Source organism: Brachyhypopomus gauderio, chromosome 7 (genome assembly GCF_052324685.1).
Source record: "Brachyhypopomus gauderio isolate BG-103 chromosome 7, BGAUD_0.2, whole genome shotgun sequence".
NCBI classification, from domain to species: Eukaryota; Metazoa; Chordata; class Actinopteri; order Gymnotiformes; family Hypopomidae; genus Brachyhypopomus; species Brachyhypopomus gauderio.
In genome coordinates this window covers 27551689-27579688 of record NC_135217.1, presented here as the reverse complement: position 1 = coordinate 27579688, position 28000 = coordinate 27551689, and the positions used below count along the sequence as shown (strand labels likewise).

Below are 28000 nucleotides of genomic sequence, written 5' to 3'. Positions count from 1 at the left end.
GGTTTAATAGAAAGTGTGCAAACCTAAAACCCGTGCAATAGATCCAAATTAAGGATATAATGACCAGCGGTCAACTGGTACAAAGACAAGACATATATAGGCAAACAAACGACCCTCAGCTGAGACGGATCACAGGCTCCGCCCACCTGAGGGACGCACATGACGTCACCAGACAACAACAACAACAGCCTCTGTGGATGGAGGCGGCCAGTAGGGGGCCGCCTCACCGTGACAGTATATATTATCAGATTGATCTTAGAATAATATCTGGCTGCCTATCACCACATCACCACATGCAATAGTCACATGTAGTTGTCACAAATGTGCATGAAGTCTGTTTATTTATTCATTTATGCGTTTATTTCCCTTCATCCAAAATATAGTTCTGGGTGTGTCACAAAGTGATGGTTGGAGACTGGCTTTGGTTGGAGACGAGCTTTGATACATTTCCAAATGTCAGCTGCAGAGGTGCATGTCCAGTTGTGATGTTTAAATGTGTCGACTGCATAATTGTGGCCTGGTATAACTTAGACAACATGGGTCAATAGAAAAAGAAGGCACAGAAGACCAAACTCATAAGGCCGTACCACCATCATCAGTGGTACTGCTGTCAATCAAAAGGTTGTGCATGATACTACTATAGAATTCATTAATACCTAAAAGAAGCAGACTAATTGAAAGTATCTGGTTTGTTTGGCAGAGTATTATACATACAGTATGTGGTATATTGCATGTGGTTGTAAGTTAGAAAACAAAACATGTTGAAAAATAATTTTTTGTATCATTATTGTATCAAGTTGTATCATCATAAAACCCAATAACAGGATATGTACTGTGATGTTATTCTATATCTAAATTGTTAACTGCACTAAAATATAAGTTATTATAAATATGATTACATTTTACCTATATAATAGCCATGTTTTCACTTAAAGAAACCTTATTTGTTCAATAGATGAAATGAATGAATGAATGAACTTTTCACTTATATAGCTCCTTTCAACATATTAAAGGTCGCATTGAGTCGCAGTTAACTCCATTACAACCTTTTACATCCAACCAGCTATGAAATGCAAAGGTAAAAAAATAATCCAGTTCCCAGTTACTTTCCAATTTCATTCAGTGCAGTATGATGATCTGGGCACCTGGTCTTTGTCCCTGGTGTGCAGATGTCTGCTGGATATAGTGTAAAGTCAGAGGTATCCTTCATCATTACTCGTTAGCTGACATGACCTAGAGACCAAATGCCTGCAAGAAAGAGTTTTATTTCAGTCTTCCATTTTTGTTTGTGTCCTGAGGTGAGTTTATCTTAAGTAAGTGCATTTAAAGAAACACATTTCCTCACCTTCTGGCATAAGCAGCAATAATGGCTACTAATGTCAGTGTGATGCCAAGTCCACACACAATGCCAACGAGGACAACAGGGCTACCTGCAGTACAGACATTTACCCGGATAACACATGAATGCACCTTTAGGCTGTGTTTGATACTCAAGAAGGAAGAGAAACCAAGATTGTAATGACTCCATGGCACACTTTACCTTTCTGGATGGTGATCTGAATTGAAGCATTCTGGGAGCCCCAGGTGTTCTGGGCCGTACAGGTATATAAGCCACTGTCTTTAGAAGTCAGACACTCAATGCTGAAGTTTTGGCCCGAGCCTTTTAATAATGTTATGGCTCCGTTGGTCTTGAACCACGTGTAGTTCCTCACAGGTGAGGCGGCGTAACTGGTGCATGTGAGGGTCAGTGGATTGCCCTCAGCAATGTGCCCTGTGCTAGTGACAGTCACCAAAGTCTTAACTGGTCCATCTGGAATATAGCGGAACAAGCATGCAAAAGTGTCATAATAACAATTTTATTTTTGTACTTGAATACCATAAAATGAATGCAATTCTGAATAAAAGACACAAACAACTCTCGAGCCGGAACCCTCAGTAAGTAGATCTGTCTGAACTGAGGAACCCGGTCATCTTCTACAGGACTATCTGGGAAACGTTTGGAACTGCTGCTAGGCAACATCATAATACTGTGTGTGCTTCGAGTGTAATAGGCTTCATTCGTACCTGCACCGAGAACAAAGCACGATGGGACATATCACATAGCCCAGGATAAACTGTGAAGTTGGTTCCGTGCTACCCGGTTGCTCCATCTATTGCATTTGTCTCATTAAAGACTGAGGACTACAGGAAGGCCAAATATGGCTTGCATAGATCCATCAAAGAGGCGAGGAGAGGTTAGAGGCTGAAGCTGGGGCTGAAGCTGGAGAGATGCCACACCACCACAGACTCCAGGCACATGTGGCAAGGCCTGCAGAACCATAGAGCACCCGCAGGGGAGCAGGCGGGTCACAAGCGTCCGCAATACCCTGCCAGATGACCTGAACAGGTTGTATATTTGCTTTGAGGCCCTCAACACTGACCCACTGAGATCGGTTATGCCACAGGGAACACACAGGACACTCACAGTGTCAACGGCAGATGTGAGCAAGATTCTGAAGCGGATAAACCCACAGAAGGCAGTTGGCCCAGGCCATATTGTTGGACACACACTCAAGGTTTGCTGATTAGAGCTGGATGACATGTTTGCAGACATATTACAACTATCCAAGCTTTACTGCCCACCTGCTTCAAGTTCACCATCACTGTACACCCAACCCAAAAGAAAAGCAGTAACCTATTGCCCCATAGCACTGACTAAAATTGCGATGAAGTAGTGACAGAATACTGAGTCATGGCTCCCATTCAGGGGAGCATACCTAGCACTTTGAATCCCCACCAGTGATGAAGCTGTTAGCACTGCCATCCACACAGTCCTAACACATCTGCAGGGCAAGGATAGTTATTTATCAAAGATTGCCATTCAACACAGACATCTTGATCAAACTCACTTTAGGACTTACACCCACCCTATGTAAATGGGTGCTAAACTTTCTACCTGACAGACCCCAGTCAGTGAGAGTTCGCAGAAGCACCTCCAGCACATGGACTGTGGAGACGGGAGCCCCTCAGGGCTGTGTGTGCTGAGCCCCCTGCTGTACACACTCCTCACACATGACAGTGTGGTCTCCCAGTACAACACCAGCATCATCATCTTCACTGATGATGGAACAGTTGTGGATTGTGAAACAACACACAGAAAGGAGGTGGCAGACCTGGTGGCATGGTGTCAAGAAAACAACCTATCCCTGAATACAGATAAGACCAGGGAGATGATTGTTGTCCCAGGAAGGAGAGGGTTGTCGGAGCACACAACACTACAGATAGGTGAGAAAGATGGAGAGTGTGAGAGAGTTCACATGGGTGAGGACCTCAGTTGGACCAGCAAAACACATCACATCATAAAGGATTCAGTGTGTGTACTTCCCAGGAAGGCTGCGGAAATGGCATTCCAGCTAAACTTCTCAGCCTCTTCTAGAGCAGCTCCATGACAGTATGGTATGGGAGCTGCTATAGGACACAATATAGTATGGGAGCTGGTATAGGACACACTATGGTATGGGAGCTGCTATAGAACACAGTATGGTATGGGAGCTGCTATAGGACACTATGGTATGGGAGCTGCTATAGGACACTATGGTATGGGAGCTGCTATAGGACACAGTATGGTATGGGAGCTGCTATAGGACACTATGGTATGGGAGCTGCTATAGGACACTATGGTATGGGAGCTGCTATAGGACACTATGGTATGGGAGCTGCTATAGGACACAGTATGGTATGGGAGCTGCTATAGGACACTATGGTATGGGAGCTGCTATAGGACACTATGGTATGGGAGCTGCTATAGGTCACAGTATGGTATGGGAGCTGCTATAGGACACTATGGTATGGGAGCTGCTATAGGACACTATGGTATGGGAGCTGCTATAGGACACTATGGTATGGAACATGGAGCATGCACAGCCACAACCCCCAAGCCCCACACAACCTCTGCACACTTCTCCTATCAGGCAGATGATGCAGAGTAACAAGACTAACATACAGCCTTGATCAACAAGCTCTTGTGAATGGCTTATACCTATCAGTGCCGACCAGTGAGGGTTGGACTACTTCAGACATTCAGGACAGTAATTACCGCTGCTTTGACTGAACACATTATTGTTGCACAATGAACTTCATCAACACTCTGTAACTGTGGTTGTCTACTCTTTGCCAAGTACTGTTAATTCCTTAACTGCAGCAAAGGTACAAAGAAGCAGCAAAATTAAAAACACTCTCAACATTTATGTGTAGCTGCATATTTATGCTGGTTTGGACGACATTAATTTAAAATTTAATAATTAATTTAAATACAGAGACAATCAAAGACAGTCCAGAATCTTCCTATGCTTTTGGATTCAGCAAATGTGTGTGTAACCATAATTAAAACTCTTCTTGATCCTATTTGCATGTGTGCACATTTGCATATAGTGCCACCACACAACAGTTGAATCCCACCTGTGAAGGGTGGAGTAAAGTGAATGGGCTATTGTGTACAGAGCTTGTTGCTATGGCAACGCATGTATGCATGTCCTGCTACTGCTCATCAGTCATGATGGCTTCTCAAGCTCGCTGGCGTATACAGAGACCAAAACATTCAAGCAGCAGCTAATGGGTGGGTGGGTGGGTGGAGGGTGGGGACTGGAGGTGGGCGTAGGGGGTGGGGGTGGCCTGTCATAATGGGTTTTCTCTCAACTACGTCTTTCACATGATGGAGCACATGCCTGCCTGCAATATTCTCCAACATTAGATCTACAATGTATCTACACTTAAAACAGAATCCTGATCTCAGATAGCAGACATATCAGATTTGAGCAAAGAGATTAAAAAAAATTGTTGCACAAGCTTCTTTAAGGAAATATCTGACATTTAGGCTCAGCCGTCTTTTCTATTGCTACCTTGTACTGCACAGGTGTCAAACTCAAGGCCCGCCGCGTCATTTTATGTGGCCCGCGAGAGCTTAAAAAGCCAAATTGTCAAAAAAAAAAAAAAAAAAAAAAGTAAAAGTGAGCAAAAACTACATTTCCCACAATTATGTTACCCGCGAAGTGACGGCATCTCGACACTACAGTGTTTCCTATCGAGGCGATTTCCCAATAAGTGTAATTGGGAAATATAAATAATGATCCCAAAATGTCCAGGAAGAGAAACATTGATGCAGATAGAAGGTGTTTCAAGAAAGGTGGGGAAGCGATGTTTGCGCTTCAAGGAGAAAAACGGGTATGAATCGGTGGCGGTTGTCAAAGAGTACAATATACGTCTGCATTTTGCGACCAAACACGGAGCTAAGTATGCCAAAATTAGCCATCAAGAAAAACGACGAACTGTCAAAGAATTAAAAAGCAAACTGCGATCACAACAGAATGTGTTCACAACCACAAACGAAACGGCAGTAAAAGCTGCTTTGTTGTGGCTTTTTTGATGCGGGGGCGTTTTTGAAGCACAATCGCTAATTTCAGTTATTTTATATTTCAAGTTTTGAACAAAGTAAATGTGATATAGTTGATTATTTTTTCTTTATTCACTTAGATAGATTGATCGTTGATTGATGGAGTAATGTGGGTTTCATAACCTAACAAATGTAAAGGATTTATGTTATAACAGCAACAAGCAAATATTTTTTTACATTTACGCAAATATATCTGTGATATTTGTAACTTGAATAAGTAATAAATTCAGAGGTATTTAACATTAAGGAGTAGGTACATTTATAAGTTACATATGGCCCTCCGTGGGTAACGATTATGCTGATGTGGCCCGCGGTGAAAATGAGTTTGACACCCCTGTGTGTACTGGAACAAAATGGGGAAGTCTCAAGGAAACAGCAACCCACACACACACATCGCATTTTGTGTTATATTTAAGTCGTGTTTCATGCTGTTCTGTACACCCCCCCCCCCCCCCCCCCCCAATAAAAAAATAAAAATCCACTTCAGCAGTTCTCAGAATACAATAATTCAACAGTTGTATATGATGCAGGCTGGCGTTATCCTGACACACCTATCAAACATTTTATAGGAACGATGAGATCATAAACTCGTGGTTTATAGGTGGAGTTGGCCAATCTTAATGCATTATTGTTACGTTTTTACTGAAGCGAAACCTATATACACCACAATCGCAATGTCGTTTTGCTAACACATTTGCATTACAGAACCCTTCAAAATATCACCAGAAGGGTCATGTTGACAAATACAGAGCAGCGGATCATAATAATGAGCCATGTTTCATAAGAAATGCACCCTAGTGTAACCAGGATAAAGATGTCTATATGAATAGGTCTATGTTTTTTTAATTACTTCATTTACGAAATATATAATTTTTTTCTGGGTCAGAAGCACCCAACTGCACTCCAGTTAAAATATCACCTTCTCTGCTATTTTTCTGTAAAGGATGGCTATACTCTAGCGTTCAATCCTTCAAGCCACTGCACATGCAATGAAAGATCATTAATCACTCCACAACAATGGTCTAGTGATCTGACTGCTTTTTCTTTTTTCACATAATTGTAAATCCTTCAGTCAAAAGACTTATGTCCTCACGATGCAATAACGGTACTGCTTTGGCATGTACAAATGAACGTTAAAAATGAGTAAAGTAAAAGTACTTTTCAAAAGGACCCTGTCTTGTTACCTTCTCACCTGTCACTTCTAAGGTTAGTCCCCTCTGGCCTGGCAGCTTGCTCACTGGGTGATCGGTTATAAAACGAAACACATAGACCCCACTGTCTGTGGGCTTCAGCTCAGCTATCTGGAGCGTGCAGTTCTTGGAACCGGTCGTGCCCAGATACCGCACCCTGCCCTGGTACGCAGGCTCGGGGAAGATGCCCGCACTGTGGTAGACGTACATGGGCGTGATGCAGAAACTCTGATTCCGACACCACATCTCAGAGAGCACCTTGTGACGGGGACCCCCCAAGACCTCGGGGAAGTCGTATGTGCAGGGTAGCGTCACAGAAGACCCTGTTGGGGCGCGGACGGGCAGAGCCGGCACACGCACAGCCCAGTCGCTGGCAAAAACACCTGCACAAAACATATAATTATAATATATAGAGAGCTGCATTATCAATAACATCCACTGATTAAACCAATACCAACTGTCTGTCATACAACTGTGTCCCTTTAGAGGGCACCAGTTTCTTCTTCTTAATGTATATATATATATATATATATATATATATATATATATATATATATATATATATATATACATATATAATGTGTATATATACACACAAACACACACACACACACACACACACACACACACACACACACACACACACATCATTTACACATTTATTGAAAGTAATTGCATCTCAAATGCAGCACCTCAAAGCAGCATGTAACTGCCATCTTCAGTTGAATTTGCATCCGATGGACTCCCAGAAACACAGTCAGTGTTAAGTCGGTGTTTGATATATGGGAAGCAAAAGGTTAAAGTTGTGTATAAAGTTCAGCCTCACCTGAAATCACAAAAGATGTCCACAGCCATCCGCTCTTAAGGTGATTCATGTCCATTTCAGCTGCCTGTTGAATAGATTTTGCTCAAATCTGAGGAGAACAGTTTGTTTCAGAAACCAAGAGTGTGACAACATACTTCTCTTTTTCAGACTGATGTTTGAGGAAATCACCATATGTGACAAGGCTGCCTGCAGGCCTTTTCATTTAGTTCTATCATTCTTCGGAACTTAGATAGATTGTATGGAGAATATGTTGAAAGTCTGTAGCTACTTACACTCATTTTATATCTTAGTTGCTGATCTTGATGACTGCTGTTTAAACGTTCTGTAGGCCTACTAAATGCCATATTGTATTTCGCATTAGTTGTAAATATATAACCTAATGTGTATAGTTGTGAATGTGAATTAATATTGATGTTGAAAAGCAATAATTTTCTGATGTACTAATCAGTTCTGTGTTTCCAAAGTATTACCAGTTATTTAATCTTGTTTAATCTTGTCTTATCACAACGTGACGTGGTCTGTTAGAAAGGGCCGTTACTCCACACATCTATCAGTATCAGAGTTTTCATGACTAAAGGAATGCGCTCACTTTCAGGGGTCCGCCAACAACACCTGTAATCCTAAAGCCCAAACTCTGCCAACATACCTGGCCCTCGGGAAGAAGTAGGTTGCGAAACGGTTAGAAGAAAAGCTGGTCGAGAGTAAGGACATTTGTCGCGATAGAACTTCCATGGAAATAGAACTGGACATTCCGTGGAAACCTAAATATCAGCGTGGATTTGTTGAGAAAAGGCTTCGTTTACGACTTTTTGCTTGGTCGCTTGTTTCGTGTTCAGGACTTCATGCAGACACTTGCTGCGAATAAAAGGTAAGTGTTTATATTCGTGGGCTAATTATTAACCATACATTACATTGTTTTGACTAAGTACAAACAATTAAAATATAGTGTTCCACGCCATACATATAGCCTAAATGAGTCAAAAACGTATGAATATGTCTACAGTTTATCGCACAAGGGATTTTGCATCTGGGCCTTCCAATACTCATCCACGTTGGGCTGATGTGTCGATACAACTCACAAAACGCATCAACTGGAAATAAATTATATATGTATGAATGCTTTTGTTTTTAAATGCTAAACACGTCACAACAATGAAAATATTAGATCTAGCTTATTGTATGTACTCGCTAAAATTGTAACTTTGGTTGCCCTTTGGTTTATTTAACTTATTTAACCCATGTTTCTCCATTACTGGAGTTTGATTTGGGCGATTTCTTTCTAATAATTGCAGGCTATTCAAGAAAAAGAGGCAGTGGTCGTAGTAACGACGCTTTCGGGAGGACATCATCCTCTTGATTAGTTTCAGTTTTCTGTTTTTCGTTTTGAAGATGACAGAGAAAAAGATAGGTGAGTTCTGAACACAAATGTCTCTGTTTTTTGACAGCAGACATCGGACGAGTCTTTGCTGTTAAATATTAATGGAGTTAGCACCCATTCCTGGATTGGACCTGTTTTGTACAGAGCCATGTTATAACTGGTTATTAGTACTGTAGCAAGGTCAGAGGTTGTTTAACGAGACGAAATAATGTCACTGTTTGTCGACAGGATTTGCAAGGAAAGGTTTTCCTACAAGTCGCTTCAAAGAAACTACTTTAAGAGTAGTTAACGAACGAAAACGTTAATAGTTAAGATTAGCCTACATCCATCTGTGAAAATACCCCACTTGCAGTTTGCGCACTTGTATTCAAGACTTACTAAGTAGGCCTACCACTCAAATGTCAGTTCAGACATAGAGGCTGTTTCGTTGAACTCAAGAGACCTCAATTCAGCACCGCAACACTCATGTTTTGATGTACACAGAAGGAGCAATATAGTTTGTGCAACAGGAATATGTCTTATTTGTTCATTATAGCTAACACAATAATATAACATTTAATATATAATAATATATAATATAATAATTAACTGTTTCATATTTTCAACTGAAGATTAAATGTGGTCCTATATTAAATTATTAAATGGGTGGCTATAGTGAAGGCCTAGCTTCCGTAGCCTTTCCAATATGAAACAACAGACATCTGTAACATAATCTAGATTATCAAAGGTTTAATACTTCGCATTGTCAGCTATGCATTATGCAATTTCTTAAATTAGCAAATACAGATGTTATTCATTGCTTTCTGGGTGACTTTTATTTTGAAAATATCTGTGCCGAAGCCCATATCTTTGAGCGTTACTAACGCGGATGTAGGTTAGCACATCTTGTTACCAGTGCCGAAAGTCGTTGTTTGATAGTAACGCATCAATAAGTATAAATTATACTAGACTTTAGTGCGTATGATTTGTTTTTGATACTTTTATTAACCAGGTCATCTGTGATTGGCGAATATCAAATGCAGAGCAAACTTACTGCTGTACTGTACATAGACCGTATCACTAGGGTAAACAAACTAGCGTCATTATGTATGTTTTGTTAAATGTATGTATGTTACCAAGTTGATAGTGGACTTACCTTATGGAATGCTCTGAGAAAATAAAGTTATTTGTGCCCTCTGAACAGATGCACCCTAAACAATTTTAGCCTGGTCTCCAATGAACCCTGACTAAAAAGGGTGTGTCAGTGTTATGTGATGACACAACGATGTCTTGATTAGTGATAACTACAGCAGGCAATTCACACACCCGTCATGCGTCATGTTCATTTTGGCTTCCCCGATGTAGCTGACAAAATTATACCTGGACCTTTTGGGATATGAAACAGTGGCTCTAACGACGGACCGTTGTCTCCTGTTGGTTATGGATGTGCTTATGCTTCATTGATTCCTAACACTGGACAACGTCTGAGTCATGTGTGTGGTGGACTCCTTTAGACCATAATAAAGTGCATTTACTGGAATTTGGCCTTGGGGAGCATATGAGTCAAATGTTTATGAATCACTAGAGATACTCTCCCAGTTACACACACACACACACACACACACGCACACACACACACACACACACATTCTATGGCAGAATGGCAGACAAAATACTACTCACAAAACATGTGCTTCTTTTATAGTAGTAAATTAGTAGTAATTTATAGTATAATTTAGCTTTGCAATGTCTGGCACAGCAATATAATTTTTACTGGCTGTGGCCACCATGTCTAGCATAAATGAACAAGCCCTTGGGTACTGCTTGGTCAAGTGAGGATCACAGTGTACAATTTGCCTGTAATTACTGCATCTCTGTCAGTCAGGTGTGGCCATTTCACCATTCAAAACCAGCACTGTCCAAAAGAACTAACTGTCCCTTAGGGCACAAGGGCCATGTTGGCTGCTGGAATGTGTCAGATGACAGAAATAGCCCACAGGATGTTCATTTCTGTGTTCCAAACTGCATGCTGCATCCTACATGCTCCAGAGTACTATATTTCTGTTTTATGAATATGTACTGTTACTGAACAAACAAACAGTTTAGACATGTTTGGGACGCTCTGACTGATCAGTTGTTCACACGCGAGGTGTAACGTTTGTGAAGTTAAGTGGCATGAAGTTGGCAGAATCTCTGAATAGCACACAATTCTGTTTAGTATAGTAGTGTGTGCTTTTGGATGCGATAGACAAAAGTTATCACAATAAGAAAAATTGGGTGGTACATGACAACGTAAAAATTAAAAGTCCTATGGACAGTATGATTATGTCGATAGACAATGCTATTGATGGTTTATGATGGCTGACAGATATGATGATATTGGATCTGCACCATGATGCAATAACCCCTTGTCATGCCTCCAGTATATATTTATTTTGATTGGTTTTTGTCACCTTTCCTTTATGTTAAGAGATGGGCCTTCAGAAGACCTTCAGAGGAAATGCTTTGCTATAAACAAGACCATAACCGGTCTTTTTATCCTGTGTGTTATGTTGTTTTGTCAAAACATTTTTCCAAACAAAAGTTGCATTTTTTTCATTTTCAAGTAGAAATGCCTAAGTGATATGTACAATCACTGGCCACCTTATTATGTATGGAGAAGATTCCATGCCTATTCGAAATGTAATCGCTACTAGGCAAAAATTGAAATGCAATCCACAAAATGCATTGCTTTTCCATACAAACATGCAGAATACGTGCCACAATGAAATGCAAAAGCACTATTACATTACATTTCAATGCACTTTATCTCTTTATTGAAAAACAATACACAAGAATTACCATTCAAAACCAAAACGCTGAATTTGTGCCAGAATTGAATATAATACAGCTCGAAATGTAATCACGGCACCGAGGTATTGCTTTCTCTTTTTTTTTACGGTATTTCTGACATAAATGTCTCCTTTAAATGTAATGATCACGAGATTGATTTAAACACTGATGTGATGAAAACATCCAGTGTGTGTGGATTTGTATTTAAAGAAAGAAACGCTGAATTCGTGCCAGAAGCCACCTTGAAATGCAATCGACTGAACGTCATTGTATTCCACTGTGTGTCTCTGCGAAGCTGTGTTCGTGCCAGAATGAAATCTAATCACTGTCCAATAGGAACTCTCGCCTGAATTTGGGGCGGGGCTTAGACTCCAGTCAGAAGCAATCGCTCGTAGTTGGACTTGAAAGCAGCAGAAATGTCTTTTCACGACAGAATAAAAGAGGAAATAAACAGTCTAATTGGACAAATTGAGGCTGGTGCAGTTACAGACGACTACGTGCTTAACTTAATTAAGCTGAAGGTGCTGGACAATATTGAAAATGGACCTTGAAAGTGTCGTACATGTGCTTGAATTTCACCTTGTAAAGGTGGATGAACCCTGCAAACAGCAGCGCAGTCGATTGTATTTCAAGGTGGCTTCTGGCACGAATTCAGCGTTTCTTTCTTTCAATACAAATCCACACACACTGGAGCTTTTACTTTTCATTGTGGCATGTTTTCATCACATCAGTGTTTAAATCAATCTCGTGATCATTACATTTAAAGGAGACATTTATTTCAATGCATTTCAATTTTTGCCTAGTAGCGATTACATTTCGAATAGGCACGGAATCTTTTCCATAATTATGTGCACAAGTGCATTTTACATATTTTATTAACAAATTCAGCTTGGATCTAATATTTTAGCATACATTATACATCAGACACCTGCTATGGTCTTTAATAGTTTGCAATCACAGGAACATTGCTGCCAGTTGAGGCCGGTTTTCTAAAAATCTCTGTGAAATAACAGTGAACGTTTTTGGGAATGGAATGAGTCTCCAAATGGCAGTGCCAGCGGAGAATCACCATTGGAAAAGATTCTTAGTCTGGGCTTAGGCTTAAGTCAGGGTCTGGAAAGTATTCCTAACAGCTTTTAGCACTTGCTACCTTTGGGAAACTGGACATTAAAGCTCTCCTGAGGCTAATGCAACCCCACTCACAGCCTTTTCCATTATGACCACAGTGTGTGGCAGTGATATTACAGATGCCTCTAAAAACACACCTGTTCAAATATTGTGAAAGCCATTGTACTATAGTACCCCCGATGTTCTGCCAAGGAAAATGGGAAATCTAGCTCCTTGTCCCACAGGGTATGTGTTGTTGATGTTCCGTTCTATTTAACAACAAGGCGGGAGGCTTGGGTTTCCTTCAGTGAAACAGAACTAGAGAGGGAGACAGGGAAAGAACTGGTCTCCATCGAGACATTTCCCATGGTCTGCTCATACAGGGTCCAGATTCAGGTTTGCAGTGTTAGAATTTGCTTTGGGTCCACTATGTCACACTCTAGGCCAGGATACAAAAAACTTCCTTAAGACCCGGTCGATAACGGCACATATTCTAACGCCATGTGTACATGTGTAAGAGAGCTATACACTTCGACAAAAGTGGGAGGCAACTCTTTCTTTTGAAACCTTTAAGCAAGAGTGAAAGTGTACTAGGTGCTGGAGAAGGAGGTTTGGGTTTGGGATGTGTGTTTAACCAACTGATTTTTATGGACTAGCACCATTGCTAACTTGTAGCAATATTCTGGAATCCTGTAAACACGTGAAACTCAACAGCAAATACCAGAATGTGCTAATGGTGATCAGGTTACAGGGTTGCCATTGAGCGTGAGACACACGCATTTGACTGTCTTCACACGCTCTCACGCCACACATCCGATTTCTCACGCCGAAAAAAAAATCTTGTTCAACAACTTCCGTTCACCCCCCCCCCCCCCCACCTTTTGATTTGAAAGGTGTATTTTTAGCTTCTACAGGTTTGTTCCAATCATTTTAATAATTGAAATGCTTTAATAAAATTATTTATGTCTCATATAACTACAATGTTAAACATACATGTTATGAAATTGTTGTGACATTTACGTTAAATCATGAACCGTAAAAAAAATGCTACTTTAGCTTGCTTACTACTAGCGTAGTTAGTGCTAATTCCCTTTCTTTAAATTGTTTCAAATTTAGTCAAACTAGCTGCCAAGCAGCCATAAAGGTAGCCAGAACCAACAAACACTAACGCTAGCCAGATTCATTCTTCATGACATAAACATTATGATAACACAAACATGACCTTCAGACATTATCATACATCTATCATATATTATTGTTGCTTACAAACATCGTTCTTCCATCTGCTCCCGCGACATAGCAGAACAGTATCTGAATAGAAACCATTTTACAAAAGGAATGCTTTCATTAGCGCTATATAAATAAAATTTGATTGATTGATTGATTGATTGATTAAATTTTTATTTTTTTCTACAATCACAAAATCAGTATGGGAAACATTGACCTCTTAAATGTTTGCTCCTATGCTCGTTTGTTTAATCTATCTCTTTTAAACAAAGTGCGCAGCAAACACGCATCGTGAGCACACCCTTTTTGAATAAGGAAACAACTTCAGCCGCCAGATAAGGAGCTGCGAAGAAGTAACCAAACGAATTTCAAACTGCAAATAAGTGACCAACTTCAGCCTCGGACCGGACCCATCGTTAAGCAGGGACTCACTGTATTATGTGCAAAACAAAAAGTTATTCTCTGTCAGTACAGAATTCAAATGGTGCAAACAGAGCCTGACCAAGTATGTCACTGAATTTGCTGTAACTACACTGCCATGTTCATTTTTAAGAATATTAGCATCCCCACACTGCTCCCGATATCCTTCGCTGTTTCAACTTGCCAAAGCGCCGTTCTGTCCCTGCTACCTCTGTTGTGTATGTGTTAATTTGAGTACTGAGCTGTGGTGCTGCTGTAAATGTCTCTGCATCCTGCTCGTATTAGTCGCGGTGTACGGCATTATTTTCATACAATGTTTGCATATGGTCCGTGTCTTATCAGTCACTCTCTTGCCATTTATCATTTCCACTGGGTTCCCAAAATGCTGTCAAACAAACGATTTGAAAGTGACGGGGGCATCTTCAATAGTAATACCTGTATTTTCACACGTCATTCTGGCTGCTTGCTGGATCACAAATCTCGGGACACCCCTAACTGTGCGTTCACACCGAAAGCGACGAGAGCGACATGGCGACCGGAAGTCATTCATTTTCAATGAGAGTGAGTGACACCCAGCGACGCGGCGCGACGCGACGCGAAGTGAGCGATTCGAGCGACGCGAACAAGTTGAGCTTGGCTCAACTTTATGCAAATGAGCAGTGACGCGCGGCGGCGACTACCAATCAGAAAGTAAGTTTGCACCCTCCTCCGAAACCGCACCTCTGACTTTGGTTCCTACTGATTATTTGTTCCGATTGCAAAATGGAGGAGAGATTAATAGTGGCTGGCTGTGTTCGAAATAGCCTACTACATACTACTGGCGTACTGATCGAGCCCCAAATCAGTATGCCGTATGCAGTATGTGACCAAAATGAAATTTTCCAGTACGCGAAACATACCCGGATGACCTACTACTTCCGCAAAATATTCCAGTACGCAAACAGAGCTATCTTCGTGGTGTACTGCATCCCATCATGCAACGCTACGATCATGTGACCCCGTAGTATGCTTTGCTTTTGTCGCATACTGGAAACTGTACTGCATACTACTACGAGGACCAGTATGCAGTATCCAGTATATACTGAGTCCAGTATGCAGTATCCAGTATGTAGTAATCTATTTCGAACACAGCCGTTGTCTCTGGATGTCCCGCACTTTACGATGTGTCCCTGTTTATTTACAGTACAAAATGTTTATTTTTGGAGGGAATACTGTTCATTTGTTAAAAAACATCTGCAATAAATTAGCGTATACCCTATTATTGGTTATGATTTTTTAAATTCCTGTTTGATCTTCGGGTCTGGGGTAAAAAGTAAAATGGACACAGATTCAGTGTTATATCGCCGGTGGATGGCGCCAGAGCTAGCGAACTAGTAACATATTGAATCATATATGTGGATCTGAGGTAAATAAACTGGATATTTTTTTTCGGCGTGAGATATCGGAAGTGTGGCGTGAGAGCGTGTGAAAACGGTCAAATGCGTGTGTCTCACGCTCAATGCGTGAGAGTTGGCAACCCTGTATCATGATCGATCGCCGGTGGTTGGTGCCAGAGCGAACTAGTAACTCATTGAATGCTTTGCTTCTGATCACAGAATACATCCTAGGAAATAGTACAGATAGGCCAGAATTCAAGACACCATTGAGTCAGACTACTATTAAACTACAGGAGTCAGTATCATTACCTAGTGTTTGCAAGTTAGGCATTTGCCAAGAAGCACAAATAACCATAGACAGACATACAAATTAAGAACAACGGCAAGTGGTATCAGCTGAGTTAGTGCTCTGGTAAGAACTCAACAAACAGGTGAGTCTTCAGTCTACGCTTGAAGATAGCAATAGACTCTGCAGTCCTAGCAACTAATGGAAGATCATTCCACCATCTTGGAGCCAGGACGGAGAATAGTCTGGAGCTTTGTCTTCCATGAGACTTTAAACATATGATAAAGATTAGGGGTGACCTGCAATAGTCGCTGATTCGACTATAGTCGACTATACCCCCTAGTCGACTATGAACGTCATAGTCGAATGTACCATTCTAACTGCATGGGGGTTCCCAAGGATGCTGCTAAGCATTAGTTGTTACATGAAATGTCTTTGTTTTCGTTATATATAGCCTTTTGTCAAATAAAATCATCCTAATTTCTGTTAATAAATATTTAAAAATTATGTCTGTTATATTAACAATAGGCATATTCCTTACTACACATTAATAAATCACACCCTGCTGTTGCACAAAACAAATGAGCGGAGCTGAACACGCTACACGATAGTCAGCATCTACTAAAAAACTTCAAAAGTATTTTGAAAAAGATAAAGATGAATCAAACAAGGTAAAGTGCAAGTTATGTCATCAACGTCTTTCATTTCGCACGACAACAACCAACATGGTATACCATTTAAAACGCGTAAGGTGGAAAAAACAGTTCAGCCGTTTGTCGTTTCGGTCGTGTCGTGTCGTCTCGTCGCGGTGCGTCTCGACAAGTAGGCCTATAGACATTTTTTGTTGTTTGCTTTTAAACCCCGTTACTTGAACCTTTCCTTATATATTTTTGCTGTTGTGTGTCAATTTGTTAATATTTTCAGGCAGGCATATTTTATTTAAAATATTTTTGACATTTTGCAGAGTGCCTGTCTGACAGTTCGATATGCGCAATGCGCACTGACGTTTAATGTTCTCTAACGTTTCATAAAAAATAAACAAGTAAATAAATCAAAGCTGAATAAAGCCAACCTACCGTGTTTATTCATTTATCTGAGTGTTTTAGGTTTTTACTTTGAAGAGGAAAAAGTCCTGAATGAGAACAGGATCCCGTTTAAGATGCTCTAAATAAAAAAAATAAAAATAAACCCGATTCGACTATTAGTCGACTAAAGGGGAAAGCTGACGAATCAGATTCGACTATGAAAATGCTTAGTTGAATACACCCCTAATAAAGATATGACTGGAACCATTTCCAAGCAGAGCCAGTAACACCTAGGCTAGAAAGAACAGAGAGGAGGATGTTGTGCTTGACAGTGTCAAAGGCTGCACAAAGATCTAGAAGAATTAAAACTGATGATAGCTTGTTAGCCTTGGCAGCATGGAGCTTCTCGGTCACTGCTTTGAGGGCAAATAAACTAGATTTTTTTTTTCTGCGTGAGAAATCGGATATGTGGCGTGTGAAGACGGTCAAATACGTGAGAGTTGGCTACCTTGAAATGACGTCAGAATACATGACCTTGATAATTCCGTTTCTATAGTAACAACATAACACAACATAACCTGACGTGTATATAAGGCCGTCGACAAGGCCGTCAACACCAGAAACAAAGATATTTGTTGAGAAAGAGACGACCACAACTACGGATATGAAGAAAATGAACTGGAACAAGATTGGCACAGTTCGAAGCATGAAGAAAGGCGAGTGTCTTCCAGGGCCTTCCAGACCTTCTGAGCTCTACTACAGGGGCAAGCTGGGAGAGAGACTTGAACAACCATTACCAACATTTGACCTGCGGGATCCCTACATGAACCAGACAGACTTGACCTATTGCAGTCTGCATGATCCTCACCTGAAGGCATTCTATAGCCAGCCAAGCAGAAAAAGGCTACTTCAACACGGCCTCATTACTCATGATGAGAAGGTGCCGTGCTCTCGGAAGGAGTACAGCCAGTACAAGAGATATCTGAAGGCTGTTGAGCAGAGCTGGGATAAGCTGCATCTGGAAGGTCAAGACCTGCACCACCTGGAGGACCTGAGCCGATCTCGCTCGTCAAGGCCTCTCCCTGCGTCCACTGGTTCTGGCTTCAGGAAGCCTTGGCGGGCAGTGACAAAGATTGACGTGATCCGAACTCACTTCTCAACGCCTCCCCCTGTGTCCACTGGTTCTGGCTTCAGGGGGGCTTGACAGGCAGTGAAAAAGACTGTCCACTTTGACAAACGATCTAATATTTGCCCTGAGAAATGAATAAAAAAATTTAAAAAATTCTGGAGTTGCTATTTACAATGAATGAGGGTAATTATGATGCTTTAAAACAGCTTGGACTATTTCTAATGGTATAGAACAGGAGTGGCCAACCTGCAGCTCTTTGCCTGGTTTCATGGGTCTCCCCAGCCGGTCCACTCTCACCTGCACTAACGGTATGTGTCGTGGCCGGTTACCTCATCAGCTCTGAGGGCGACACACTGCTACTGCTTCGTGCTGCGCGGTTAGTTTACAAGCCTAGCGAGCCGCTAATACTTTTAAAACCGTAGTGGAAAACGGGAGACTAGCGGCATGAAGTGACTCTGCTTTGAGTCTCGTTGGTGAGACGCGGTCTTCTGTCACACGTTTGTAATAAACCACATATGAGGTGCAGCAAAGGCACCGCACACGACTGAGGGAGCTTCAAAACTACTGACACTGTCTGTTCTCTTCTTCCTAAAGGTGAGCGCAGGTCAGTGGCTTTGTAACGAGTGTTGATAACGGAGGTTATCCACTTTTTACTTAGAAAACAACAGTTGCGTACATAACAGAGCTCGTAGTGTGCTCCAAACGTGACAAAGTCCTGAAACATATCACGCCTTATGTTTATATCGAAGTTTGTGTTTGTTTTTTAATGTGCTGTTCGCTTGTGTTCACCCCGGTATTTTCGTCAAACGCGCATGTGTGTGAGATGAAAACGCGGTTTCCCAGTCAGGACAAGTGTGTGACATTTGTAATAAATCACACGCATTTGACTGTCTTCTCACGCTCACACGCCATACATCCGATTTCTCACGCTGAAAAAATCTAGTTTTTTTTTAATCTCCGATCTACATCCATGATTCAATGAGTTACTAATTGCGATATTTTACTCAATTTGTGTCCATTTTACATCCCCCCGCTAATAATTTAACCCCCCCATCAACAATTCATAATGCCCCCACCGTCAACAATTTACAAGATCTAATATCACTCCAAGTGATCTTGAAAAGTTGGCAACCCTGAGGATTGTATTCCTGCATCCTGGACAGTTATACAACTAGAAGTGGAAAAAGTCTGGTAAAAGTGAAATGTGGGTGAATTAAATGCATTTGGGATATTTCAGAGTTTTTCAGGTTCAGTTTTTTCATTAGGCATAAAAGATGAGATATTGGAAACTTTTGTAGATATTTGTAGACATTTTAAAGTCTTCAGTAAATCTTAATTGGACAGAAAATGGCTTTTATTTTGACAGTAAATTATTATAATATTGGTGAGATTTACTGATGTTTCCTAATCACCTAAGGTTACATTAGAACCTTATTAAGCACCTAGAGATGTTCACCAAGATCAGATGAGGGCGCGTGACTCTTTATGTAACTGACCAGTGCCGTGACCAGCTCCACAAATGTTGTCCTGGTACAGACTGACACCACAGCCTGCTCTTGTGTGCGTCTGTGTAATTGAGAGAGAGAGAGAGAGAGAGAGAGAGAGAGAGAGAGAGAGAGAGAGAGAGAGAGAGAGATGGTAGGGCACTGGTATTAAATGTGCAGTTTGCTTTGTGTCCATGGAAACGCTGACTTTGGACTATTGATCTCATTCTTCTGTTTCTCTCTGCAGTAGTACCTGCACTGTGCTCTGTTTACAGGCCAATCTGGCTTTCAGTGAAAATCACTTTTGACTTCTTCCCTTTATTTTGACTTGCTCCTCTGTTAGAATGTACTACTAGTTTCTCTCTGACAGGAGCACCAGGGATGGCCCTATGTAGCCCATGCAGAGCGGCCTTTGCTGCGGGTTTGACTGTGGTCATACTGGGTGGACTGGGAGCTGCCATCTGGGCACTGGGTGAGACATGCTGCTGTGTTCTCTGGGAAATGTAGTCACTTAGCTATTCTGTAGGATTGGGGTGCTCAGTTCTGCTCCCAAAGACCTGGAGATGCGTGACCTGCACATTGTTCAGTTTTCCCTGCCCTAGTACCTGCCTCTGAGTATGGAGATAATCGCTCAATGAGGTGAATCAGGTGTGACAAAGGGAAAAACACCAAAATGTTTCACCATGTGATCATGAAGATCTGAGATGGGGAACCTCCCAACTAGATTCTGCAGAAACGTTCATCTCTAAGAGCAGAGCTGAGCACTGATTCAGGTGGCATTTATTGTCAGCTTGAATTTTAATTGAATTTAATTTGAATTTTTTTAGGAACATCAAAGTCTTGTGCTAATCTACTTTTAGTGCTATGCATTTGGTTTTGTAATAAAATGTGTTTGTTTTTCAGCAATCTACTTAACTGCAGCAGAAGACACAGGTTTATACGATGGTAAGGTATTCAGAGGGCAAATGAACCAATTGCAGTAGCGTTTTATGCCAAAATATGATATGAAAAAGATGAAAAATTGATTTTGTGAGTCATGACATGCTCAGTGTTTGTGCTACAGTAATGTCCATCTTCGTCCTCTGGTACAGTGCAGGTTAGCGTGGCTGACCAGAGGTTGAGGGTTTTTGACTCTGTCCAGAGGAGGTGGAGACATGTTTGCTCTTCCGGTGCAAATCAGCTACTCGCTGGCATCAGCTGTGAGGAGATGGGCTTTGTGAGGTAATGCAGTGATGAGGCGTGGCGGGGGGGGGGGGGGGGGGGCTTGAGATGGGGGAGAGAGACAGACAGACAGAAAAAGTCAATCATGAGAAGAGATGTTGGGAAGTGAGCAATTGAGCGAGAGAGGAGAGGGCAAAAAAAATAGGGCAAAAGAGTAAGAGAATGAGAGAGTGCATCTAAAGAAGGGAAAAAATGTGTGGGAAAAACATGAAAAGGAAAGGCATTCAAAGGAAGTGGCAGATAGATTTTTGGCATAACATTGCATAATCCATTCACACGCTTTCCCCCTCTTGCGTTCTCAGGGCAATAAATTTCTCCGTCACCTGTGCTCCAGACAGCAGCAGCGGTCACGAGTTCTTCTGCGTAAAAGAAAGCGAGTTAACGTACGGGAAGAAGATAAGCACTGCCCTGCATCCTTGGTAAGGTTCTCCACACCACATGCATGGATGAACTTCAGTTCATACGTTGGCCCCGATGTGAAGGGTGTCGACCTAAATAATGTCAGACTGTAGCCACATGTTGGAGATATTGAGCTAATCGGCATTCTGAATGTTTCAGTAAATGTGAAAAAGGACAAATCCTTGAAGTGCTTTGTCAAGGTAAGATGCAGGAAGTGTTGCACCTCCAATGAACCGTTAAACAGGTGTACTGTGCTGTCGGACCTTGTGCCCCTAGTGAGTGAGTTGTGCATTGTCACCCACGTGCAGACTGTGGGCGGCGTATGCAGCCTGAGGAGAGGATTGTGGGCGGGGCCGACGCGCGTCAGGGCTCCTGGCCATGGCAGGTTAGCCTGCAGTACGACGGCGTTCACCAGTGTGGGGGATCCATCATATCAGACCGCTGGATCATCAGTGCCGCACACTGCTTCCCTGAGTGAGTCACACACACACACACACACACACACACACACACACACACACACACACACACACACACACACACACACACACACACACACATTTCACAACTGCACACAAATACACACACATATATACAACGCATGCTCGTACACACACACACACACACAAACACACATTTCACAACTGCACACAAATACACACACTGCATACATACAAATACATACAATGCATGCTCGCACACACACACACACACACACACACACACACACACACACACACACACACACACACACACACACACACACACACACACACACAGCACATGTATTTCACAACAAACCACACCCTGCCCTAACAGTCAATTATGTCTGATCCACATATCTGTAGTTGGACACCCATGCTGCACATGTACATATGCCATCTCACATGCCCGCATGTCCATGTTCTTAGGAGATACCGTCACGTGTCGAGGTGGAGAGTCCTGATGGGCTCTATCTACAACACCCCCATCCACAAGAACGTGGTGATCGGTGAGGTGAGAACGGTCGTCTACCACAGCAGCTACCTGCCTTTCGTCGACGCCAACATAGATGACAACAGCCGAGACATCGCTGTCCTGGCCCTAACCAACCCACTGCAGTTCACTGGTGAGCCTTCATACCCAGCATCTGTCATATAGTGCCCTTTGTGTGTTATAGATTTATTTTAGGTGTTCTGAAATAAATCTCAGGTGTGTAAAAGGCATGCAGATGGATTTAAGTAAGGAAGGGATGGAACTCGCCTTCCACACGGCACATCTGACCCCCAGATCAGTCAGCAGATTTCACCAGAACTCTGTGGTACTGCCGAATGCTGGAATGTACATGAGCGTAAACTCAGGAGCACTGCTGCACATCGCTCCAGTGTCAGGTTGCCCAGGAGTCTGGAGAACAAAGCTGCTCTTCTTCTGCCTAAACCTGGGCTGAACAAAAGACAGAGCTATCAGAGCTCTCCAGAAGAAACAGCAAGAGGACGTCTCTGGCGTGTAACGTGTTCACTTTGGAACATGATGTTGGAGGGAACTGCAGTTACCTACATGTGCAAACAGTATAGTTCGACCTAGAGGAGGCTTAAGAGCACTTTGTCTATGGTCCCCTTTCTGATGCGTGCGGTATGTTTAAAAGGATTCAGAATTGGCTCTGACTTCATCATGGAACTGAACCCATTGGTGGCATTTATCTTGTGCACAGGCTGGCCGTCCTAAACCCTTCCTCCTCCCAGCTGTGCAGTTATTTGATTCACTTGGTCACAATTACTGACGTGAAACACACCCGACTGCCCTTTACTGATGCACCAATCAGGTCTCGAGCCTGAGAGAGAGGGTGTCAAATGACACAAGGTCCGATCAGCCACTAAGCACCAGGCCCAAAGCAAAGGAAGCGTCGATAAGTTCCTTTATCAGTCATCTCAGCTTATCGGCGCATCTGTCTGAAGCTGTTTCGGAAAGCTAGATATTGTTTTCATTAATGAGATCTCTTCAACAAAGAATGCAGCCTAATTATCAGATGTATCATATATATCAGATGTATCAGATGCTACATGGCTGGAAGAACTCAAGCACAATCTTGCCCTCCTATGATCCTGTTCTTGGGCTACGACCCGCCCTTGTGCTGTCCTATGTGATCTCATACTGTATATAGCCCATGCATTATACTGGAAAATCATATTTTAGCTCAAATATGAGGCCTGAAGAAGGCATGTAATCTAAAGCTGATGGCTGAAACAAAGATTTCAGTGCCCCAGTCAACACGTGTTGCTGGGTTTAGTTTCTGGTATTAGTCTGGGATTAGTCTTAGTCTTTTAGTACTGGTATTAGTCTGGTGTTAGTCTCATGCACCTCTGTCTGCTGCTCTTCTCTTTCATGCTCCCGCTGCATGACAGACTACATGCAGCCGGTTTGTTTGCCTACGTACGGCCAGAGACTGGTAGACGGCCAGATGGGCACAGTGACTGGCTGGGGAAATGTGGAGTATTATGGTGAGTTACTGGTAATGATTCCTCATGCACGACACACTCTGTGACTCAATATTTGGGACAACCCCAGTGTTCAACAGTGTTCACTAGTGTTCACCAGTTTGTAAAACTCACCAGTGAGCTTTGATTCTTGAACTATGTCTAGACTTAGAGTAATCGCTCTCAGTCTCTCTCTCTCTCTCTCTCTCTCTCTCTCTCTCTCTCTCTCTCTCTCTCTCTCTCTCTCTCTCATTCTGTGTGTCTCTGCTAATCTTTCATGTGTTTAAACTGTATCATTGTTCTAGGGCAGGTTTGCCACTCCTCGTCCTGGAGTTCCCCTGAACTGCTTTAAACACACCTGACTCAACTCACCAGCTAATTAACCAGCCTGTCATGAATTTAGAAATGGATGTATTAATATTAGGAGAGGGCAGTGTGACAGTAATGAGTGCTGAGTTCTAGCAGGCAATGAAAGATCCAGGTCCATTGATGAGATGAGCTTCTAATCCTGTTGATGACTCCACTTCTGTCTTATTTAATCTCTTTTCTTTCATTCTCCCTGTTTTTGCTTTTCTTTTTCACTCTATCATCCTCAGGTACCCAAGCCAATATTCTGCAGGAAGCCCATATTCCCATCATAAGCGATGCTGTCTGCAACGCCCCCGATTACTATGACAACCAGGTCACCACTACAATGTTCTGCGCTGGCTATGAAAAGGGAGGAACAGACTCCTGCCAGGTAACACGGCATCAAGTTAATCCAGAGAACTTCCTTCTGCAGACACCAGAGGGCGCCATTAATTCAATAACTCGTTGTCGAATGCTGAGTTTTCCACTGAATAGCATGGAAAGTTCTGTATAAACTTGTTTCTTTGTTGGTTCTGTCTGTGTGCAACAGGGGGACAGCGGTGGTCCGTTTGTGGTAGCGGACTGTCTGTCTAAGACGAGCCGCTACAGGTTGCTCGGTGTGGTGAGCTGGGGCACAGGTTGTGCCATGGCCAAGAAACCGGGCGTCTACACCAGAGTCTCCCGCTTCCTGCCCTGGATATCCAGCGCCATGAGGGTGAGCATTACAGATCACAACAGTAGTTTCTAAAGGTAGTCAGATGACATGATGATATGTTTATCTTGTACATAAACATAAATTAATGTGAAGCTTTTTCAGTCTGAACTGGCATGTTGAGCAAGCAAACAGCTAGGATCAGGGTGGGGCCAGGGGGCCTTTGACCAGAGCAGGAACCGGCCAGAACTAGGCCAGACAAGGCAGCCATAACATGCATATTGGGACAGTCAGCAATGAAGCTGCAATGAAACTCCAACATAAAAAATAAAGAAAATTTAAGGGCTGATTAATAATTATAGTCAGCTATTCAAGTATATTATAGTCAATATATTATTATATATTATAATATTCAATTATATAATTTAATATTATATTGAATTACATTATATTCAATAGGCCAAATTAATAAAGTCTGCCACCATATTTAACATGATGTTAATAGCAAATATAGCCACAGTAACACATTTCTTTAATCATAACAATTAAATTGCATTGCTAGTGTATTTTACCCTTTGCTTGACACTGATTACTACCACATTTTGTGTAATTTACATATGACACACCGAACACTGCTTTTGCAAAAAATATCATCTGAACATTTTAGAAACTAAATGTTCTTTCTAACAGTGTTTGGTCACATACACAACAAAATGTTGTACACACCCATTTAGCACCCAAGTGACTTAAAAATGTGTGATAGTGGATTTACACAGAGGAAGGTAACTTGCATGAGCAGGATCTCAGAATGCCATGAATGTTTGTCATAAGAAATTATGGACATATAGTAGTTAAAGAAACTATAAACATTGATAGACTGAGGAGAGATTTGATTTTGCTGCTATTGCCTTGATTAATAAGAAAATACTGAAGTCATCAACGCAGCACAATTCATGTCTTGTTGAAAGTTACAGATGTGTATTTTTTCATCATATCACTGGCATCATCATATCACTGGCATCATCATATCACTGGCATCATCATATGAAAGCAGGAGTTATTCAGCCATCTGTCTCTTGGCTCTTGCATCTTTAATATGTATGGTAGTTTTGGTTGGCTTTCACATAGGTCACAGGTGAACTTAGCATGGCTGTAAGTTGACACCAGTATGCCAATTATCACCCGGGTAACTGAATAGGCATTAAGTATCATGTCACACATCTTGCATGATGTAATACAGTTATCATCAGGTTTTCTGAATTTGGCCAGTTGAGTCCATTTTTCATATTTTTTATATTTTCTCTTCTTCCTGGTTCCTAGACATATGAGAATTCCCCAGGAGTCCATAAAATGGCTCGAGCAGCCACAGTGTAGCTCACTTAGAAATGAAACTGTCCGAGGAAACGAGGATCCCGTCTGCTGTGTGCCGTGCAGTGGACAACACGATGTCCTAAAGGCCAACCGAGAACCGATCACAGCACAAAGCCCTCTTCTGTTGCCTTGCCATAACAGAATCGTACAGTTCGGTCCAATGTTACTAAATGAATTTCAAATTGTCACCGTGAAGCAAACCTTATGGAAGGCAATGTCTGTAACAGTCAGATGAAGTGGCCTAGTTTCTGGAAGAAATTTATTATTGACACTGATGCCAGTCTTGTTTACTACCAGCTAATTTTATATGACAAGGAAAATTAATCTAAACTTTTTTTTTTTTATGCAGTGGCAAAGTGCCGTCCATTTTAATATGGGTGTACAGGCAGTGACTTGCTGTAAATGGCAGTTGATTTTGGAATTATTTAAAAAGCCCATTTTTCATATATCATACATATATATATCATACAAAAAGTGCCTTTTTGAAAACACAAGAGTAGGAAAGAAAGTTTAAATGTTTGTTTAAAGTATCAATAGTTTAAAGTATAGACAGATGGGGTGAAGACGTGAACTAATTAATCTAACTGAAACAATCACAATCACTTTTATGCATCAGTCCTTGTCAAAAACAGGAATTTACTTTGGTATGATAGAAACTGTTCAGCAGTGAATACTGCTGACCAGGTTAATTGACATTACTATCTATAATAAATCTATGATCGAATGCAGTTTATTGCATTTGTTCCGTTAGACACGGATATGATATATTTAGATATGAAGCAGTAAATTCAAGGCTGGGTGAACAGATGTTTTTGTTGTACAGGCTTTTCAAGCATGTCATGCACACGTAGCAGCAGCAAGTACATTGGTGGAATAAAACATGTTAACATAGACCAGGCAATACAAGGTCAAAGAAATCACATATAATGAAGAAACCTGTGGCTTCTCATATAGGCTGTCATAATGTACATTTTGTCGTGTATTCAGTATGCATGAGCATGTTGTTTGGGCCTGGAGGTAATTGGCTGCAGTGTTTATTTTTGGAGGGGGACTTTATCTTTTGAGGGGTTTTTTTTTGTCTTGTTTATTTGTCTTTTCTTCTTTGTTAATAGACATGAAAAAGTGGAAATTAACATAAAAAGTTCAAACCAAAGACTGCTTTATTTAGCAGCTGTAGTATAGTGTTGGTGTGTAGTATAGTGTTGGTGTGTAGTATAGTGTTGGTGTGCCAGTCAGTATTGTTGCTTAATGTTGTGTTCATGGTTGTAAATATGAAAACTGTGCAATGACATGTTTAATTGTTAATAAGAGTTTATTTCTGATTGTGTTACAAGCTGCTATATTGTAATTTGGGCATTCAACTTAAAAAGGTAGATATTTAATGACATTTAGTAATATTAGCTTTTTATAGCAGGCTGACACAATACTCTACAAAATAAAAATTAGATTGCTCAGATACAGGGAAATAACTTTGGCGTATTTAAGGTGCTTGATGTCAAAGTTCTTAAATAAATCTCACAGCTGCCTTAATGTAATATCTGTTTCTACTACCTGACAATACAGTACAAAATACAAAATAAAAGTTAGTGTTCAATAGGAGGAAATTCATCTTGGCTTATTTAAGATGTTCAGTGTAAAACATTGCCTGAGGATTAATGTATCAGAGACAATGATGTTGTTTCTTTGTATGCTTTTGTTTCATTTTGTGGATAAAAGTACAGTAATTTTTGCCAATGTAAATGATGTACATCATGGAAATTTTAACTGCTTACCTCTTATACATGGATGAGATTAACATGTTTGTTTGTCATATTAAATGTGAATATTTCATCCATAAGATTGGGTGTGGAAATAAAGTCTTAATTTTGA

General features: G+C 41.4%; 2 protein-coding genes across 6 annotated transcripts; one reads left to right on the top strand and one right to left on the bottom strand.

The window, feature by feature from the left end:
- Positions 1-2: 2 nt before the first annotated feature.
- Positions 3-10209, bottom strand: LOC143519483 (V-set and immunoglobulin domain-containing protein 1). Of its 3 annotated transcripts, none has more exons than XM_077012941.1 (6): positions 9958-10209; positions 7445-7532; positions 6621-7001; positions 1541-1810; positions 1346-1430; positions 3-1248 (listed from the first exon to the last, which is right to left on the bottom strand). In XM_077012941.1, exons 2-6 carry the CDS (start codon positions 7497-7499, stop codon positions 1194-1196), a joined length of 846 nt encoding a protein of 281 aa, XP_076869056.1. In that variant the 5' UTR covers positions 7500-7532; positions 9958-10209; the 3' UTR covers positions 3-1193. The 3 variants fall into 3 exon arrangements, with proteins under 3 accessions (XP_076869056.1, XP_076869057.1, XP_076869059.1); XM_077012942.1 differs by having other exon boundaries at positions 7445-7508; XM_077012944.1 differs by lacking the exon at positions 9958-10209 and adding an exon at positions 8091-8225 and having other exon boundaries at positions 7445-7508.
- Positions 8173-27998, top strand: hpn (hepsin). 3 transcript variants are annotated; one of them, XM_077012938.1, is made up of 14 exons: positions 8187-8312; positions 8448-8554; positions 8737-8852; positions 20058-20159; positions 20591-20632; positions 20779-20908; positions 21211-21327; positions 21467-21507; positions 21616-21781; positions 22219-22415; positions 23689-23784; positions 24357-24499; positions 24659-24823; positions 26081-27998. In XM_077012938.1, exons 3-14 carry the CDS (start codon positions 8834-8836, stop codon positions 26132-26134), a joined length of 1272 nt encoding a protein of 423 aa, XP_076869053.1. In that variant the 5' UTR covers positions 8187-8312; positions 8448-8554; positions 8737-8833; the 3' UTR covers positions 26135-27998. The 3 variants fall into 3 exon arrangements, with proteins under 3 accessions (XP_076869052.1, XP_076869053.1, XP_076869054.1); XM_077012937.1 differs by lacking the exon at positions 8448-8554 and having other exon boundaries at positions 8173-8312; XM_077012939.1 differs by lacking the exons at positions 8187-8312; positions 8448-8554; positions 8737-8852 and adding an exon at positions 18487-18511.
- The last annotated feature ends 2 nt before the right edge of the window (positions 27999-28000 follow it).

Excerpts from the sequence above, each read along its gene's own strand:
- LOC143519483 (XM_077012941.1), bottom strand. The coding sequence starts at position 7,499 with ATGGACATGAATCACCTTAAGAGCGGATGGCTGTGGACATCTTTTGTG. Across the intron at positions 7,002-7,444 it reads GACATCTTTTGTGATTTCAG|GTGTTTTTGCCAGCGACTGG; the intron begins GTGAGGCTGAAC and ends TGTTTTGTGCAG. Across the intron at positions 1,431-1,540 it reads TCAGATCACCATCCAGAAAG|GTAGCCCTGTTGTCCTCGTT; the intron begins GTAAAGTGTGCC and ends TCTGTACTGCAG.
- hpn (XM_077012937.1), top strand. Across the intron at positions 20,633-20,778 it reads AGACACAGGTTTATACGATG|TGCAGGTTAGCGTGGCTGAC; the intron begins GTAAGGTATTCA and ends CCTCTGGTACAG. Across the intron at positions 20,909-21,210 it reads GAGGAGATGGGCTTTGTGAG|GGCAATAAATTTCTCCGTCA; the intron begins GTAATGCAGTGA and ends TTGCGTTCTCAG.